General features: G+C 32.9%; 2 protein-coding genes and 1 non-coding gene across 4 annotated transcripts; all 3 read right to left on the bottom strand.

Moving 5' to 3' along the window:
* Window positions 1-1562: 1562 nt before the first annotated feature.
* LOC105766752 (40S ribosomal protein S12) lies at window positions 1563-3439 on the bottom strand. Its single transcript, XM_052631681.1, has 5 exons — window positions 3311-3439; window positions 3114-3150; window positions 2315-2603; window positions 1920-1985; window positions 1563-1792 (listed from the first exon to the last, which is right to left on the bottom strand). Exons 2-5 carry the CDS (start codon window positions 3119-3121, stop codon window positions 1739-1741), a joined length of 417 nt encoding a protein of 138 aa, XP_052487641.1. The 5' UTR covers window positions 3122-3150; window positions 3311-3439; the 3' UTR covers window positions 1563-1738.
* Window positions 3440-3525: 86 nt separating this feature from the next.
* Window positions 3526-3599, bottom strand: TRNAT-AGU (transfer RNA threonine (anticodon AGU)). The gene has a single exon. It is a non-coding gene; the product is annotated as a tRNA-Thr (tRNA).
* A 160-nt stretch (window positions 3600-3759) lies between these two features.
* On the bottom strand, window positions 3760-8249 carry LOC105768740 (uncharacterized). 2 transcript variants are annotated; one of them, XM_012588875.2, is made up of 9 exons: window positions 8115-8249; window positions 6695-6769; window positions 6138-6226; window positions 5908-5971; window positions 5496-5573; window positions 5247-5323; window positions 5080-5146; window positions 4890-4997; window positions 3760-4032 (listed from the first exon to the last, which is right to left on the bottom strand). In XM_012588875.2, the coding sequence occupies exons 2-9, from the start codon at window positions 6764-6766 to the stop codon at window positions 4003-4005; spliced, it is 585 nt and encodes a 194-aa protein (XP_012444329.1). In that variant the 5' UTR covers window positions 6767-6769; window positions 8115-8249; the 3' UTR covers window positions 3760-4002. The 2 variants fall into 2 exon arrangements, with proteins under 2 accessions (XP_012444329.1, XP_012444330.1); XM_012588876.2 differs by having other exon boundaries at window positions 6695-6813; window positions 8115-8215.
* Between the last annotated feature and the right edge of the window lie 12594 nt (window positions 8250-20843).

The following is a 20843-nucleotide window of genomic DNA, read 5'->3' as shown; positions in this document are numbered from 1 at the left end:
TTGTTTTGGTTTTTTGCTACTCTTTTACCCTGCGTAAAAAATGGCAGACACGATTGAAGATCTTACTACTTTCATTTAATTTATTGTTCTTTAACTGTTTTACATTGACTTTGACTTCACGAAATCATTAATTCAGAGAAAGAAATGAAGTTAATGTAAGAAGTGGAAAGAAATGTAGACTTGGAAATTAATTGGTACTGAATCAGATATGGTATAATGACTTGATGATGAAGCTATAAAATAATACCCAATGGTACAAAATAGAGTTAGAAACACTCAAAACATGATATCATCATAAAAGAGTTGGTCCAAATTGGATTGCTGAAAAGAAATTGGATTGCTGAAAAGATTTCCTTGCTTATGTATAAAATGATGGAAAGGTTATGTGGATTTGCTGATACTTTTAAATCTCTCTCCTTCAGGATTCGTTACCAAAAGATTCAGTTGAATCATAAGCATAAACTATACTGTGTTCAACCAAGTTGCCCCAACCCTCAGTTTGGTGTTCAACAGTACTTAAAACACAGTATTTGCAGCGGATGAATGTTCTTTTTAAAACACATTTGGTTCTTGTTAAAGAAACCCCACGAGTATTTGCCATTTGTTTTTACAGTTGGTGGTGAAATTTCCTAAATTGTTGAATCAAGATAAGTAAAAAGAAGGAAAGAGACAACCCCAAATAACAAACTGAAAAGACGAGTAGCTTTAGCCTTCAATCATGGGGAAAGGTAGCTGGAACAAGAAGCACAGATGCTTGAAAATTTAAATCAGGTAATAGTGGTTGAAAAACCATGTTGGGTGTCTGGTGTAGGATCAACTTACTATACAAGCCACAAAAACAGAGTAGGTAGCAGATGGACCACAAGACCTGACCATTCTAATAAAAGCCAATTCACCCACTTTCACTAATCCAATCATACTCATGGAGCTGGCCTCTTTCTTTTACAGCGTCTAAAAAAGCCCACAATTTGGTGACTGCACCAAGCTTTTTCTTATGGCAATAACTTCAAGCAGCACAAAAGAATTTAGAGATTATATGATGTGAATGAATAAAATTGACTACGGAATTATTTGGGTTTAAATATGGTATTTGTTCTCCTCACATGCCCGAAATTCAATTTTTTTTATTGAAATTTTCATGTTAAAATTTTTCAATGATTTATTAAATAGACCCTAAAATTTAGTTAATTATCAAATTGACCCCTTACAACTTAAGCTGTCAAATCAGACTTTCCTTTTTTATCTGTAACGAAACTTCATTATGAATTCAAAGTTGTAAACAAAATTATCTAGCTCAAAACATGAAAATCAATTTCATTTTTTACTAAATAAATAATGAATTTACTCAAACCTAATTAAGCCAGCGAAAACAAGACAATTTATATCCATAATTAGTCCACCCTGATTGTATTGGCGAACAACATGAGACATCTTGCATCGAACTTAGCTAGGCCCAAAGAAAACCCAACTCATATACGTTTGAGAGAATTGAACCCCCAAACAGATAAATAAATAAATGTTAGAGAGAAAGGTGAAAAAAAAAAGACAAACAAACAGAAACATGAGATAAAAATTGTTGGATTTCCAAATGGTTTGCCAGTAATTTAAAATGAGAAAGGTAGCATGCATAAGAAACACCAAGCAGTTCAGCCTTTGAAAAAAACAAAATTACTCAAGCAAATATCATGAATGACAAAAATTAAACTCTGATTCTACCAAAGAAACCATCCTCTTTTACTTAATCCTTGTGCTGCTGAACAACTTCGACACCCTCGTGTTGTTCACCGTAATCCTGCAGGAAAAAGAATAATAAAATCATCCCAAGAATCATAAATCCTTTCTAAATTTTCTAGATATTGGGTTGATGAAACAATTAAAATAGAAATTTGCAAATATGTATTTCATGTATATGCTCATACCTTCACAACTACGCAAGAGCAACCAACTACTTTCCGTGCTTTCCCTTCAGAATCTATCTTACACAACTGCATGCAGAGGCGATGCGCAATTAGTCTCTTTCTATAGGACAGAGTCAGAGTAATATGTAGTAACATTCACTCAGGATACATGGTCAAAGGGATTTGTAGGAGAGAAATAACTCAATGTTCCATGCCATACAAACGCACAAGTTCATAGGTTAAGAATAAAGTCTTAACAAAAAACATATTGATACTAATTTCACAAGATACACCTAAACTAAGAACAAGTCATAATGGGAACATGCATGATATTAGAACATCATTTGGTGCTCTCAGCATGTCCAGAAATGCAAGGAAATAATTAAAACACGAATGAGCAATGAAATGTGACTTACACCAGCCCACTCGCCAAGAGCTTTTGCACTAGGTGCACGTAGCACCTTAACATTATGGTCAGCGCAGAGTGCCTTGACCAGCTTAACATAATCAGGTTGGTCACAGTCATCGGCTAAAACACAAAGATGTGCATTGTGCTTTTCAATTGCCTTGGCAGCTTCATGTAAGCCACGAGCAAGCCCACCATGAGCTTGGGACTTCCTCACCACAAGAGGCAAGGCTGTGTTGATGTCTATTGGCTCACCAAGAGTAGCGGGTGCCTCTGGTTGGGCAACGGCAACTTCTTCTCTGCAAAAGCCATAGGCAAGAGCACAGAATAACTACATGCAGACATTATAAAGAGAGATATGAGAGTGATAAAGACATAAAGTCTTTCAAAGAAATAAAAGCTAGGGTATAAACTGACGAGTTAGGAATGTAATCTCAAAAGGGGACAAAATTGAAATACTATCTACAACTCCTAGCAATGCAGAAACATATAGTTAATACGATCTTAAGATACTAAGTATTTCTAACAGATACTGAAAAAAAAGAAGCAAACAACAACTCAAGCAAGTATACAATATAAAAACACACACTGTGCAATCTATACTAGCATTCATAGATATCATAGCAATTCATCCAGCACAAAAGCGAACGAAGCCCAAAGTCTATGTAGGGAAAACTTAAGCGATTTGAAGCCATACGTAGGAAATTAAACAAATCCAATAAGTACAACCCGAACAAATTTCATGGGGAAAAAAAAATACCGACATTCTACTAAACATGGTCTTGAATCTTTATAGAGTTGTCACTTACCCCGACATTTTTGGAGTTGAAGATGGGATCGGAGCTTCTGCTTTCAGGTAAAAAAAGAAAAAAAAAGTCAAACAAGCAGATATTTCAGCTAATACAAAAAAAAAATCGTTCAGTAATTTTGGGTGAAGAAATCAAAGGAAACGTTAGATGACAATGTAAGAAAAACAGCAGGAGAAAACGAAGATTAAGGCGCTGACCTGAGAGTAAAGAAAATGAAGAGCGGGGAGCCGTCAACGAATTGATCTGCTGGGTGGCGGAGGAATGTTTAGGGTTTTTGGTTTTTAGGGTTAAAATAAAAACAGAAGGTGAGAAAGATATTAAAGTCAACGAACCAATTGCTGCCGTGATCCAACCCAAGACCAATGACTTGGCCCATATTAAAGCCCACGGATGTAAAATAAAACTCTCAATATGCTTTCATTGAGAGTCGAACTCAAGACCTCCCGCTTACTAAACGGGTGCTCTAACCAACTGAGCTATGAAAGCTAAATTGACAGTGCACCTTTCTAATTACAAATTATTCTTTTATATCAAACGTACGATAGGTAATTTTATATCAAGAAAATGTTCCCTGGGAAAAAATAGAAAATTCGAAAGATAATTCATTATCAAATTTCGAAGCAACAAAATTCATTTAAAAAGAAAATACACAAAACAAGCAAACTCGTATTCTCGGTAATAATCCATTTGAGGTCATATCAACACAAAACTAACAGTAATGATGACATTTTTACTTTTACATGTAATAATCTTTTTCTACCATTGTTGCCATAATACACAAACCATCACTAATCCATGTTATTAGATTAAGGAAGCAGCCGAAGTGTTAAGTGTTTCATTCACGATGTTGCAGTACATGGACAACTCAAGAGAACCCCAGGCATAATAATCAACCTAATCTCGCTTCTCTTTGCAATACCTGGTCAGAGCAGCAATAATGGAGCAGGATCAATCTTAAATCCAGTATATACATATACACGTCAACTCGGAACTAATTTGAAAAAACGTCTTCAGTAATATGGATGTAGTAAGTTGATATGCTATGACACAGAATGTTAAGCAAAACAAACAGTAATAACAGCATATTCTAAGAGAAGCTAGTAGTTACATGTTGCATTTTGGGCCTCAATGCCTTTTTCCTAAGTCACTCCAACTCTTCTTACTCTAACTTATTCATGTCCAACATGATACAGAGTATGGTTCTTCAAGGATATTAAAAAATATATATATATCCATTTCAGTCATATACCAGTATCAGACTGACAACATAACCTTCTTCAAATATAACTGAGGAAGAACAGGAAACATATTTGGACCTTCATCCTTTAGCAAGTTAAGATGATGATAGGAATTGAAATATGTTACTTTTGAAATGGACAGCAGCAGTGTCGCAACTTTTTTTTTCTAAAAGTACAAGAAAAAGAGAGTTGCATTACCAGCTGACTATTGTTTAGCAAATGGGAACATAAAAATATTGTATTTATACTAAAATAAATGGTGAAAACTGAACTCTATATACTGATTGCTTAGCATAACCAACTCTTCTTTCACATCAGAAGCAACACTCTCAATAGTATTTTGATAGTCTTAACGGTATATCATTTTATTTTTGGGTAAGACAGATTTTGATCCCATAGAGATTTAAACATATGAATAGACGCGTTTATACATTTTGTCAATCCTAAACAAAAAAGTACGCTAGATAATATTTAATGAATCATAAACATCAGACCAAGCATCAAATACATTTTACAATAGCAAACGAGTGGTGCCTACCTCTTCAGCAAACTTTATCAAAATAGTTGTCCGAGGTCTTTGCAGTCCCTCCATTGGTACAAAATGAGCTGTTACTACTGCTGGAAATCCTGCACCATCAAGAACACCCTTCCAACCAACAAAGAGAGCCTATAAGAGCTTCTTTCCACCACATCATTCATTTAATACACAAAATGAAGGCAACACTTACCCTCACTATTCCAGCAACAAATGCCCCACAATTAAAGGTCCCCATGTCTTTTGGAATTGAAATATACCTACAATGCAAACAGACCAGTTGGTTACTTACCTAGGACAAGAGATCAAGTTAGTTGAAACAATGGCATTATAAGCTATGAGTGATGAGCAATGCATAACTTGTTCACAAGGAGGTCCTTCTCACTGATCATGTATTCGTCTTCATGTTCAGTGCCCTTCTCAAGAGAGTCAGCCACCTAACATAGTACCAAAAAAAGCTGGTAAGAGAAGCATTAAGACTACATTGATTTTAAGCAAATGCCAGCTAAACTTCTCATGCCTATAGGCTTCTAGGAAACTAGCCAAATTCCATATGACAGTATCATCAAACTTTCAATTGTTTCACCAGCAGACAAGATTGCAACTTACCTTTCCAAATAACACCTTCCAGACAGTGCTGTGCACAAAGGATAAAATACCCAACAATCGTGTCTCCCTTCTATTCCCCTGAGGCATAAAAAAGCATAGGTTCATAGTACCGGCACTGACACCATATAAGAGCATACGTATACACACAAATGAGCACGCATTTAACCAAACACATTGCTAAACCCAGACAAAAAATATGAATGCAAACATAATTGAGATAACAACCACCAAGCATAAAAGGTGTGTTAGGCCAGCATTCTTGTATTACATCAAAACTTTCTCACCTCATTACCAAAACTAGGAGTGGTAGATGTCCAACTTGCAAGTAGCACATAAAGAATGCTAGTGAAGAATAAAAAAGAGAACCTTGTTGCGATAGCAATCTGGGGTATAGTCTATGAATGTGTTGTACCTTATCCCTATGGCATAAAAGTTCAAGAACTCGAGCCCCAACAGCATACCCTGCATCCTCCAGCCTGATCCATTTTCCATGAAAGATATTAGATTCATTGACAATAGAAGAGCCATTTACTGAACTAAGCATCATCCCAAATCCCAATATTAGCTTTAATGTGAAATAATCAGATCTCAAGATCAGTCAGCAATGATGAGATTCAACTATAAAACATTAAGAAAAAGTACCTTCTTTCTAATTCAGCAATGTTGTCAACCCGAGTTTGATTGTACTGAACAAGCTCAGAGAACAAAAATGCAAAGGCACTCAAGCTAACCTGAAATGGAAGCACAACATTCAACAGTTCAAATTTTGACTCCAAATTGATTTAAAACAAATCCCCAATAAAAGCTACTATTGATTTGGTTAGTTTTGGTCTATGTAAACACCTTTTCTATTTTCTAAAGTAATAAGATCTCAACGGATTTATTTTTTTCTTATTTTGAGACTAATTTGCCTCATTTGATCATAATTTCTCGACTAATTTAATGGATAAATCAAATAATTCAATGAGAAAATAAAAGTTAAAGGAAACAAACTCAATAGATGTCAAATATTGCAACAAGAAGAAAAAGGTGAATTATTGAAACAATCTGAAACTCAGGTTGCTTGCTAAGAATACGAATTTACAGTTTAAATAAAATAAGGGAAAAGAAAAAGCAAGTCTCCAGTTTAAACTTTATCATTTTCTGATGCATTTCAGCATAACATAAGAGGAAGAGATATCAAGAGAGAGTGGAGGAACCTCTTGTTTGCCCTTGCTGAGGGGCTTCTCAAGGATGTTTGAGTATTGCTTTATCTTCCCAACTCCAATCATTGTCTACAGGAAAAGAAAATATTATTTTCTGTTTGGCTGCTAGAAAACTGCGGGACAAAAATGTTAGCTATCAGGTATGTGAAACACCGAGCAAGTAAGCATGCACTTCACTGTGAAGTCCATTTTGAACAATTGAAGAATTTAATTGTGATATACAAGCTGATTGGATTTATTTACTAGCAATAAAGATCTGAGACCCTAGAGCATTTGTTTATAAAAGCCCTTTTTCCAAAGCAGTTGGTCCAAGTTCGGATCTCTCCCTTCGAATTGAAGAATTTAATCGTGATAAATTAGCTGATTGGGTAAAAAGCAGGTTTAAAACTCCAAGATTTCCAACTTCTGACACTAAATGTAATGGTGGGATGAGAACAGTGAGGTCATTGACAATCAACACTCAGGAGTTAGGACCAAGGCCAAATAGCTAAGACCACAAGAATCAAAACAAAAGCTGAATTCTTTGTAAAGAATAATCTCTAGATGAGCATTTCTCTGTTGATTGGACTATACCACGGGAGGCAGTAAGTCAGAGAAATCAGTTTTGAATCTCAAATGGTTATCTTTAGAAGCTGGAAACTTATTTGCCTTGAGGACTAGGGTATCAGATCTTATTTTGCTACTGAGGACAATAAATTTGGGGGAAAGTGGTTTATGAGGGACAGTGACCGAATGTATTGGATGCTTGCTCCAGTTTCTGGTAAAGGATATGTTACCTGCATTCGGCATGAATGTCCGAGTATATGTTTGACATATGTACTTAGTGAAAATTAAGCATTCCTTGTTAAATAAGTATATAAGTTGGCTGGATGGAAAAGCCACAAAGGATACTACCTCATTTTCATGGCCTTAGTATTACTCATTTAGTTTTGGGCTACCGGTAGCTGAAACGGAAACATAAAACAGAAGGGAGACAGACACTGGAGGAATCACCAGACTCTTTATGTGAAACGGCTGCGATCACAGTGATGAAACACTACAATTCCAGCTCCACAGTTATCATTTCAAACCAGTAAAATTAACCAAATAAAAACACATAACTTGATTCTACAATTCAGATATTTAGTAATTACTCATCAGTGATCGAAAGCAAGATCAACCCAATTATTCTTTCCCAATCAAATGGTCACTAATGTAACCAAAGATGACCCACAAAAATAATATCATCACGATCTAGCAAAGAAATGTATTCTTTTTCTGGGATTCCCAAAGGAACCCATAAATTCGTACGAGATAAAAACTTCATATAGAGAATTTCGACAATACTGCAAAGAACAGTAACTTCATCTCGAAAAATATATAAGCACATTTACAAATTGATAAACAGGAACGATTTGTTTCGTAGAATGAGTACCTGTTATAGCATATGGGTCTTCGGATTTCTTAACGATCTGAGGAGCAGGAATCGATCGATTTGTAAGTACTACGAGTACGAAAAAACTAAAGGAAAAAGGGTTTTATTATAATAAAAAAGTATTGGAAATTAAATTGGGCTCATTTAAAGAAAGCCTCATGCCTTCTCTATTTATTATCAATTGGGCCTCGTCATTTTGCTTAGGGCTTAAGAAATAGTTCTTTTATTTTTTAAATATTATTAAAAAATATTTTAGTAATGTCGTAATATTGAATTGATGAAGGTAAACAAAACATATGCATGGATTAATATAAGAATGCATTTTAATTTTCTTTGTTACTCGGAGAAGTGGTACTACTAGACCTGTTCAAGGGACAATAGCCCGCTTGATTTAGCGGGCCCGATTCAATTAGGATCAAGTTTAGATAAAAAATTTCGCATGTCAATTGGATTGACCTGAATTCAATTTAAACAATATTTTTAAAAAAATTAATTATAAAAGCATATAAAATATCAATTAAAAATATCATTTTTAATATTTTATTATTTTTTGAATAGTGAAATAAAATTTTGGGTAGGCTAAGTTGACCTAAAAACGGGCTTGGGCTTGAATTTTTTTACGAATCGAGCCATGGCCCGACCCGGCCCTTGCATCAGCCATTTGGCTCCTCACTTGAAGATAACCTAGATAATATTATGTCTTCAATCAGCTAGTTGGTCACCCTTATGTCTCGCTCACCAAGCCACCTGATTTTAGTGTTATTACCAAGAAGGGACCACCAGAGACCACTAAGACATAAGAACCTCGTACTATCTCAACTAATGGAATATCAGAGCAGTACAACACTTGAGGACAATCGACTTGTCACCTAGTTTACCACACGAGCAGGCCACCATTGATATTGCCGGGGAGGTGGCATCACCAGGGATGAAACTGAGTACATGACCTTCCCCTATAAATACCTAGAAGAATAACGAGGAAGGGATCTTCACCTTCTCAGCAACCCTAAGCACTTGCTTGCTGCATTCAATCTCTATCACCTTTACTCCTTCTCTACTCTCATCATTTTCTAACTCTCTACTTGTTTAAGTGAACTAACCTATTTATTACCACCACTTTCTTTCTATTGCCTCCTCTCTTGTTGTACATTTATATCAACAATGGTGATGAAAGCAATGCATAATTAAAAAAGTGGAAGTTATGAAAGAATTTAAAAAATACTTTACTTTTCCAAAATATCTCAAAAAAAAAACCTCGATATGAAACATTTGGTCATTTATCTATAACCTCAAATGAAGTAATCAAAGGAAAATTAGTAAGGAAATGAGGTGAATGAGTGACAAAAAATGGATAGTGGAAGAGAAAGAAGTTATTTGAATGCAAATAGTGAAAGAAAAGTATACAATAAGGAAATATAATGACAAATTACATGAGAGTTATGAATACTGTATCACCTTAACCCATATCTGTCGCTGGAACAGGGTTATGGGGTATTACCAAAGTTTACAGAACAAATACAATTAATTCATATAATTTACTACTCATATCCGAAATCAATCATATTGTCCCTTAAATGGGCCCTCGAGGCCCAAAATATGCATTTAAAACAAGTCAGGACTAAACCGAGAACTTAGAGAATTTTTTGCAAAATCTCAAAAATCTTCCAATGTGCAAAGGACACACTCCCATGTGGCCAGGTCGTATGTCTCACACAGTTGAGAGGTACGCTCGTGTCTCAGGCCGTATGGACATTCGAAATAGTGACACACGACTGTGTCCCAGTTCGTGTCCAAATTAGGGTAGTTACTAACTTGGGTCACACGGCCAAGCCACACGTCCATGTGCTAGGCCGTGTGAACATTTTAATTTACATTAATTAGGTGCAGGGGCCACACAGACAAGTCACACGCCCGTGTGCCATTATAACCAAAAATTAGTTTTCTATATGTACCGAAATGGGCCGAGGGATAGTGTGATGATGCTCTGACCAACCTCCAACCTTTAAAAACTTCTGAGTACTATAAAAACAAGGAAAATAAAACAGAGTAAGCATATAATGTAACACCCCTTACCCGTATTTGACACCGAAATAGGGTACGAGGCATTACCAGAACACATACACTTGTAAATGTATTTAACCGAGTTATAAAATTTTATCTAAATTAAAACTTTCAAAATTATTAACATGCTTTTATAACTCATCACAATATATCCTCAAAATATTTTAATCATAATAAATAGGGTCTACGAGACTCGATACATACTAATACAATTCAATGCTTCATTTCTATTTCATTCACGTACAATTCAATGTCATTAAGTTCAATACTAATACGTATTTACCATTTAACTCAACGTATATCGATTATATCGTTCATTAACATATTTATGAAATTCTCAATTTTGCAATGAAAATATCACTCTAGCTTGAATAACAACATCAATTCAACTCATCATCCCCTTTTTCGTCATTTTACCCTTCAAGTATGAACTTACTATTTCATTACCTTTCCACACCCGTTCCTATGCATATTACACAAAACATAAACATATCATTACAATGCATAACTTATAAGTTTAACGTGGCATAATTCAGCAACAACTTGGCCAAAGCCTAAGCATGTACACCAAACATGTTAGCCAAATAAACATATATCATAAGCATTATAAGCATGGGTGAGCACATCATTTATTCACATTTCAAACTTACCAACATGTATTAATTCATAAACCATTCATGACATTACTTCATGCCAAATCATAAACCAAATATACCATACATACATACTATGAAACTTTATTTTCCCACATGAGCTTAAACCATGACCAATAATGCACAAATATAAGCATCATTTCTATTTCATCATTCGACCAATTATACACAATTCATTCACATATTTTTCCTCCTCCTCCTCCTCTTCATTCCACATCCTTAATATATAACACACTCAATTATCATTATCCAAAATTTCACTATTTACTTATACGTAAATTCAAAGCTGTATGTCTGTATCAGAGTCACTAAATTATTTATACCTCGAGCTACGGAACTCTAAATTAAGATCTGTTAATTTTCCCCAAAATTAGACTCATATATCTTATTACCATAAAATTTTCAGAATTTTTGGTTCAGCCAAATAGTACATTTTTTTTCATTAAAGTCTCCTTTGTTTCACTGTTCAACAGTTCCGACCACTCTTCACTAAAAATTAATTATCTCATTGTACAGAATTCATATAATGTTTTCATTTGTTTATTTTGAAGATAGACTCATTCAGGATTCTAAACACATAAAGTGTAGCCCATAATTACTGTTTTAAAATTTTTGATGATTTTCCAAAGTCAGGACAGGAGATTCTGAAATCATTCTGACCCTGTCTCACTTAAATTCAAATATCTCATAATATAAAACTCTTTTGCCTCTATCTCTTCTATGTGAAAATAGAATTAGTAAGATTTAATTTCATATTTTGTTCATCCTCTAATTCAATTTCTACGATTTTTGTTAAATTTTCAAAGTCAGACTGCTGCTGCTGTCTCAAAACTGTTTTAGTGTAAAATGTTGATAACTAAATTTATAACACCTTCCTTTCCTTTCTCTTCAATATTTTCCATCACTTCCTCTTATTTCCCTTTACTAACATAACAAGAATATAAAACCTTATATAATGAAACTCTACATTAACATTAATTTCCTCCTTTTTCAATAATATCAAACTCAGAAATATATTGAAATCTTGATGTTCTTACCTTGTGCTATTGATTTCAATCTTTAACTTGATTTTCTCCCTCCTCCAGTTTCTATTTCTTGAATCTAACTTGATATTCTAGCTCCCCATAGTCTCCTTGTTATCTTTCTATCTTGATGGCTATGGAAATTCTTTTGATTTCTAGGTGGAAATGATAAATTTTTGGTGAAAGGACCAATTTGTAAAGAAAGTAAAACTTTATTTCTTTCTCTCTTCTTCTCACATTGGATGCATGGGAAGATGATGATTTCTTTTCATCTTTCCTCCCTTTTATATTAATCATTTAATAATAAAATAATACTAAAAATCTTAATAAAATATTAATTAAATAACATTTATCTAATTAATTAATTAAAAATATCACCAACATCATCATTACCTTCTAGAGTTCTCTATCTCTCTAACTGACCATTTTACCCTTCATAATCTTTTAAAATTTCAACCTCGAGTCATCACTTAATTTGGTAAAATTTGATTTAGTCCCTCAAAATTCTTCACCTTTTCAAATTGGTCCTAATTCATCCATTTTCCTTAGTTTTTAGATTATTCTACCCTTAAAATATTTGCACTATTTGTAATGGCCCAAATTCAAGGTTACCGGAATAGTGGTTTCTTAACCACAAATCCTATTTAAAGAGAAATTTATTTTAATATTTTTGCATGAATATTGATATGATAGGAAAATCGTATGAAAATATCGATAGAAAAATTTTACCGATTTAGTGGTTAGTTAGAAAAAGAAATTATCGAAGAAATTGGGTAAAAATAAGGTATCGAGACATCGATTTCGTAAAATCAAGTCAAAAATATTTTTATAAATATTTATGAAGTGTTAGTAATATGGTATTAAAATTTCGTTAGAAAATTTTAATGTTTGGGTAGTCAATTAAGCGAAAAGGACTAAATTGAAAAAGGTGTAAAAGTTACTAGAAGGGTTAAATAGCTCAATTGTTAAATGAAGAGGGACATAATAGAAAATAACCCCAAAAGGAGATATTTTGGGCGGCATACGCTGAGAAAAATCAGGAGAATTGAAGAATTAAGGGTAAAATTGGAATATTGCAAAATCTGCTTTAAAAGTTAGGACTAAAGTGGAATTATCTAGATTCCTCTTTATTTTTTGCATTCCCATCAGCAAAAAACGTCCTAAGGGTTTCTTCAAGCTGGATTTTCATAATTTTTGCACCAAGTGAGTTAATAATTTCCTTTTTCTTGTAATTTTTGTGTTTCTAAGACTTTTACAACTAGGTCCTATTACTAAATTCATTAGTTTTTGATTTTATGAATAAATTTGAAAGTTTCTATGAATATGTGCCGGAATTTTATGATGAAATAGGATGCAATTGAAGCTTTAATTTGTTTATGAGATGATTTTATTAGGTAATTTCAATAGAAATTGATTTGTAGGACTTAATTGTGAAAAAGTTTGGAATTAAAGTCTAGTGCTAAAATTCTGATTTCCAAAGCTTATAAAGTAATTTAAAGTGATGGGATAAAGTGTTAATTGAGAAAAATCAGGTCAATTGAGAGGTTAATTGAGCAGGGATAAAATTATCATTTATTGAAAGTTTAGGGAAAAACTGGTAATTAACATCATACACTAAAACAGTTTTGGACAGCAGCAGTACTCTAACTTTTAAAAATCACCAAAAATTGTAGAGATCGAATTAGAGGATTAATAGAATATAAAATTAAATCTCATTGAGTCTAGTTTCTTATAAAAGAAACGGTGTAAGCAATGGGATTGTAAATCATGAGACATAATAGATTTTGTGAGACAAGGTCAGAATGAATTCGGGTTCCCCTGTTCTGACTTTGGAAAATCATTAAAAATTGTAAAAAAAATGATTATGAGTTATAATTTATATGGTTAGAATCCTTAATGAGTCTATTTTCAGAATAAATAAATGGAAACATCATTCAAATTCTGTACAATGAGATAATTAATTTTTAGTGAAGAGAGGTCGGAACTGTCGAACAGTGAAACAGGGTAAATTTTAAAGAATAAACTGTATTTATTGGCTAAACCAAAAATTCTGAAAATTTTATGGTAAGAAGATATGTGAGTCTAGTTTTGGGGAAAATTAGAGGATCTTAATTTGGAGTTCCGTAGCTCAAGATATAAATAATTTAGTGACTGTGACTCAGTGAGACAGCTTTGAATGCACTATAAATAATAATGGAATTATAGAGAATGTTACATATGAACATGAAAAGTATTAGATTAATGATTAAATTTATTTATTTAGATCTGGAAAATTTAAATACGAAGCAAGATCGAGGAAAATAAAAAGTTCGGGATTAGTAGATTTTTGGTTACGAACAAGTGTCGAGATAAGTTCGTGTAACTTGAATTATATTCTTAAATGCTTGAAATATATTTTTCTTGACGTGAATATGATTTAGATGTTTATTGTATGATAATTGATGAAGTATTGATATTCTTGATGAAAAGAGAAAATAAATCTCAGTTGAATGAAAGGAAAATTCGATGGATCTCTGAAAAGAAATTGACGGTAAAAAGGATCTAGCTCGGAGGTGATCCTATCCTGATATAGTCCTCCCGAAGAATATGTGGAAAATGGATTTAGCCCGGACGGGTACTCCGAATTAGGGTCTGAATTTAGCCTGGACTGGTAATTCAGATCCAAACTCATTAGAGTAATTGTCGTTGCAGGGGATTTAGCCTGGACTGGTAATCCCATTGTAAGGATAAGGTTCGCGGGAGTGTGCTATCTGAAATGGAAATGTGCGCACATGAATATGAATTGACGGACCCGGATTTGTACACTAAAGTGTACCTCTGAAAATCCATCGAAATTCCGAGAAATTCAACGGGATAAATATGGAAAAATAACAAGGAAATGGAAATCATGGAATTGATGAGCTCATCAATCATTTGTCTTTGTAATTAATTTATATGATGTTTACTTAACTAATGCAAAAGTTGAGTTTGTATGTGATAGGTATATGTTTATGTGAATTGCATGTGTGCTTGTGTTATTAAATGATAGGTGTATAATATGGTAAGTATAATTCTTGTTGCATGAACTTACTAAGCACAATGTGCTTACCCCGTTCTTTTTCTCTATTTTGTAGTGCTCGGGAGCTCGAAGGTTGGAGATTTAGTCGGAGCTTTATCACACTATCAACCCATATCTTTTGGTATTTGAAAATGACTTATTTTGAAAGAATGGCACGTATAGACTAAATACCAATATTACATAGAAATGAATGTTTGTAACTTAGCTGTTGGTATGGCTAGAGTAAGTATAACTTTGAGATTTTGCGAAAAATTTCTTATGGCTTCGATTTAATATCAGTTTAGTCCCGATGTATGTTTTGGGCTTCGGAGGCCCATCCAAGAGACGTCATGACATGATTCGATAAATGAATAGTAGTTAAACTCGTAATAACAGAAAAATTAATTCAGTAAAATCTGGTAATGCCTCGTATCCTATTCCGGCGACGGAAACCTACTTCTCAATCTATCATAATATACTTCCCAATCTTGTCATAACTCAAAATTAATATATCATTTATTGCGATTTAATCATTTCTTGAATTAAAAAATCATAATATACTTCCCAATCTTGCCATAACTCAAAATTTCCCCTTTTTGTCACTTTATTTTCTTATTTTACTATATCAAGGATACTTACTTTTTTACTGTAGTATTTTTTTGGGTATTACATATAATGCTTAGTAAGTTCGTATAACGTGAAATTTAACTTACCATTTAATCAAAATTAAGGTAAGCATAAAAAGTATACTCAAGCAAGATGGCCAAAAGCCCTAGCACATATCCTCATCAACCATGTTAGACACATATTTCATATAAATGTCAAGGAACATGTATGAGCTCAACAATAGCAAGTTTCCATGTTTTAACCTTCCACTTCTTATATTCATATATCAATTCGATATACTTCATGTATATACGGGTAATAATTCACTTTGAATTCATTTATTTTCTCATATCAGGATTTTATCCGTTGAATTATTTAAAATATCGATGGATACTAGGGTAGTACACTTGAAGTGTACAAATCTGTAATCCGTCAATTCATTTTCGGGAATGTTCATGTGAGCATATAAACGAGAAGCTCTCTCTCGAAAAATATAACGGGAAGCTCATGTGAGCCATGTATTGGGAAGTTTATCCAAGCTGTATAACGGGAAGCTCATGCGAGCCAATAACGGGTAGCTCCGAAGAGTTATTAACAGGAAGCTCCGGATAGCTTATTATCAAGAAGTTCAAGCGAGCCATATCGGGAAGCTCCGATGAGCCATTAATCACGAAAGCTCACAAAGTGCCTTTAATCGGGAAGCTCACGAAGAGCCATATAACGGGACACTCATAAGAGCTGCGGTGTGTCTACAACATATGCAGGATTACAACTGATCGGGATGCTCCGAAGAGCTATTAACAGGAAGCTCGCAAGAACTGTATAACGGGAAGCTCGAGAGGGCCAAATATTAGGATGCTCATAAGAGCTAATAACGGAACGCTCTTTTGAGTTATGGTGTGTCTGCAACATATACAGGACCACAACCAATTCGAGAACCCTATATCCATCGAATCTCATTTATCCAAACAAGACTTATTATTTATCAGGTATTATTGGATATGTGATCAATTTCATACACACGACATTTATACAATTCACATATACAACATCCAATTCAAACATATAAATATACACAATTTAGTTACACGAACTTACCTCGACAATATTCGTGTTCGTAGACTATTATTCTTGTAATACCCCCTACCCATATTCGTCGCCGAAATAGGGTATGAGGCATTACCAAATTTTACCGAATTAATTTTCCATTATTACAAGTTAAATACTATTCATTTATTGAAACATGTCATGACGTCCCTTGATTGGGCCTCCGAAGCCCAAAACATACATCTAGACCAAATCGGGATTAAATCGAAACCATAAGAAATTTTTCATAAAATCTCAAAGTTTTTTTTTGAACTCAATATAACCCCTTTATAAATTTGTAACCTTCCCTGCAATTTTAAACCGAGACTAATCCAACACAACCAATCCATTTCAACATATTTTCAAGATAGATTTAACATATTCATAAGATAACCTCATCACATACCCAAACCAAAAATTGTTAGCCATACCAATGGCTAACCATACATTCATTTCACATTAACATTTACTTTACTAGCTTATACATGCCATTGATTTCCAAAATAAAGTTTCCTTATATACTGAGATTTTGAGGTTGATAGTGTGATGCGTCTCCGACCAAATCCAACCTCCGAGCTCTTAACACTACAAAACAGGGGAAAAGGAAACAGGGTAAGCACTTTGTGCTTAGTAAGTTCATGTAACAAGAATTATACTTACCTAATATTTTCAATACAATGCAATACACATTCATACACCCATTCCATACATTATTCCCCTATCATGCACAAACTCAACATTCAAATTAGTCCAATAATTTCCATGTATCAATAATTTATACCATGATTGATGAGCTCATCAATTCCATGATTTCCATTCCCTTGTTATTTTTCCATATTTATCTCGTTGAACTACTTGGAATTTCGATGGATTTTCAGGGGTACACCTAAGTGTACAAATCTGGGTCCGTCAATTCGTATTCATGTGCGCACATTTCCATTTCAGAGAGCACACTCCGTGAACCTCATCCTTCAATGGGATTACCGGTCCAAAGCTAAATCTCTGTAATATAAACTCATAGAGTATTGTCGGGATTACCACCAAAGCTAAATCCCTACAATGACAATTACTCTAATGAGCTTGGATCTGAATTATCAGTCTAGCCTAAATTCAGACCCTAATTCGAATTACCCGTCCGGGCTAAATCCATTTTCCACATATTCTTCGGGAGGGTTATATCAGGATAGGATCACCCGTCCGGGCTAGATCCTTTTTACTGTCAATTTCTTTTCAGAGATACATCGAATTTTCCTTTCATTCAACCGGAATTTATTTACTCTTTTCATCAAGAATATCAATACTTCATCAATTATCATACAATAAACATCCAAATCATATTCACATCAAGAAAAATATATTTCAAGCATTTAAGAATATAATTCAAGTTACACAAACTTACCTCGATACTTGTTCGTAAACAAAAATCTACTAATCCCGAACATTTTCTTTTCCTCGATCTAGCTTCATATTTGAATTTTCTGGATCTAAATAAATAAATTTAATCATTAATCTAATACATTTCATGTTCATATGTAACATTCTCTATAATTTTATTATTATTTATAGTGCATTCAAAGTTGTCTCACTGAGTCATAGTCACTAAATTATTTATATCTTGAGCTACGAAACTCAAAATTAAGATCCTCTAATTTTCCCCAAAACTAGACTCACATATCTTCTTACAATAAAATTTTCAGAATTTTTTGTTTAGCCAATAAGTACAGTTTATTCTTTAAAGTTTCCCCTGTTTCACTATTTGACAGTTCCGACCCCTCTTTACTAAAAATTAATTATCTCATTGTACAGAGTTCGGATGATGTTTCTGTTTGTTTCTTATGAAAATAGCTCATTAATGATTATAACCATATATATTATAACTCATCATTTTTGTACAATTTTTAATGATTTTCCAAAGTAAGAACAGGGGAATCCGAATTCATTCTAACCTTGTCTCACAAAATCTATTATATCTCACGATTTACAATTCCATTGCTTACACCGTTTCTTTTATAATAAACTAGACTCAATAAGATTTAATTTCATATTTTATTAATTCTATAACTCGATCTCTACAATTTTTGGTGATTTTTCAAAGTTAGACTATTGCTGCTGTCCAAAACTGTTTTAGTGCATAATGTTAATTACCATTTTTCCCTAAGCTTTCAATAAATGATAATTTCATCCCTGCTCAATTAACCTCTCAATTGAGCTGATTTTTCTCAACCAACACTTTATTCTATCACTTTAAACTACTTTATAACCTTTGGAAATAAGAATTTTAGCACTAGACTTTAATTCCAAACTTTTTCACAATTAAGTCCTACAAATCAATTTCTATTGAAATTACCTAATAAAATCATCTCATAAACAAATTAAAGCTTCAATTTCATGTTATTTCATCATAAACTTCCAGCACATATTCATAGCAACTTTCAATTGCCTTCATAAAATAAAAAACTAACGAATTTAGTAATAGAACCTAGTTGTAAAAGTCTTAGAAATACAAAAATTACAAGAAAAAGGCAAGGATTAACTCACTTGGTGCAAAAATTATGAAAAACCAGCTTGAATAAACCCTTAGGACGTTTTTTTCTGATGAGGATGCAGAAAAATAAAGAGAAATCTATATAATTCCACTTTAGTCCTAACTTTTAAAGTAAATTTTACAATATTCCAATTTTACCCTTAATTCTCCAATTCTCCTGATTTTTCTCGGCTTATGCCGCCCAAAATATCTCCTTTTGGGCTTATTTACAATTTATGTCCCTTATCATTTAACAATTGAGCTATTTAATCCTTCTAGTAACTTTTACACATTTTTCAATTTAGTCCTTTTCACTTAATTGACTACTCAAACATTAAAATTTTCTAACGAAATTTTAATACCATATTACTAACATTTCATAAATATTTATAAAAATATTTTTGACTTGTTTTACAAGATCGAGGTCTCGATACCTTATTTTTACCCAATTTCTTCAATAATTTATTTTTCTAATTAACCACTAAATCGGTAAAATTTTTCTATCGATATTTTCATACGATTTTCCTATCATATCAATATTCATGCAAAAATATTAAAATAAATTTCTCTTTAAATTGGATTTGTGGTTACGAAACCACTATTCCGATAACCTTGAATTTGGGCCATTACAATTCCGATACTTTTTGTTTTTCCCGATCCAATTCCGAACTAGATCTATCCGGATCTATACGAGTAAATTTAACTCAATTTAATAAAATTCACATTCAATTCACATCTTAGAAAATTTATCATTTTGCCCCTATACTTTTGATTAATTACGATTTCATCCCTAGACTCAAAAAATGAAATTCATGCAATTTAATCCTTATTCCAAGCCTAATAAAATTTTACATATAACATCTAAAACCCATATATTTCACAAAAATAAAAATTTTTCATGAATTTTACATCTTTTCAATTTAGTCCCTAAATCACAATTTCATAAAAATTCCTTTACAATAGTTCTTTATCTATCAACAACATTTCCATTTCTACCATAAAATTCATAATTCATACATATTCATCCATGACAAAACTTTACTACTTTGATAAATTTACAAAATAGTTAGATTAAGTTATCACGATATCGAAATATGAAAATTACTAAAAGCGGAACAAAAGCGGAACAAGATTACTTACCTAATTAAGCTAAGTAAGCTTGCTTGAGCTCTTTTCTCTTAGCTAGGGTTTCCATGTTTTTCTATTTAGGAAAGATGATGAAAATGATGATGTTTTCTTATTTTATTCATTTATCATCTTTTACTTTCCAATTTAATCCTTTTCTTTATTTAAAATTTCATAGATGAATCATCATACTTATCTACTAACTCCACTTAATGGTCTAATTGCCATATAAGGACCTCAAATTTTAAATTCCATAGCTATTTGATATGATAGCTACTAGAACTCAACTTTTACATTTTATGCAATTTGGTCCTTTATTAAATTAGACATGTAATCGGTAACATTTTCTTAATGAAATTTTCATACGTTATTCTTATTATAATGCAAAGTATGCACTAATATTAAAATAATTTTCTTTCTAACTTAGATTTGTGGTCCCAAAATCATTGTTCCGATTTCAATGAAAATAGGCTGTTACAAATACGTAATACATTTTGACAAGAAAAGTGTTACTTTGCACACTTAAATGCAAATCCGTTGTTTGTTTATGAGAAGATGGAGAGGAAACATATGTTTTCTAGAGAAAAGTTAAGAAACGACCTCTTAACAATACAC

Source organism: Gossypium raimondii, chromosome 5 (genome assembly GCF_025698545.1).
Source record: "Gossypium raimondii isolate GPD5lz chromosome 5, ASM2569854v1, whole genome shotgun sequence".
Taxonomy (NCBI): domain Eukaryota; kingdom Viridiplantae; phylum Streptophyta; class Magnoliopsida; order Malvales; family Malvaceae; genus Gossypium; species Gossypium raimondii.
The sequence above is the reverse complement of the archived record's forward strand: the minus strand, read 5'-3'. Positions and strand labels throughout refer to the sequence as shown.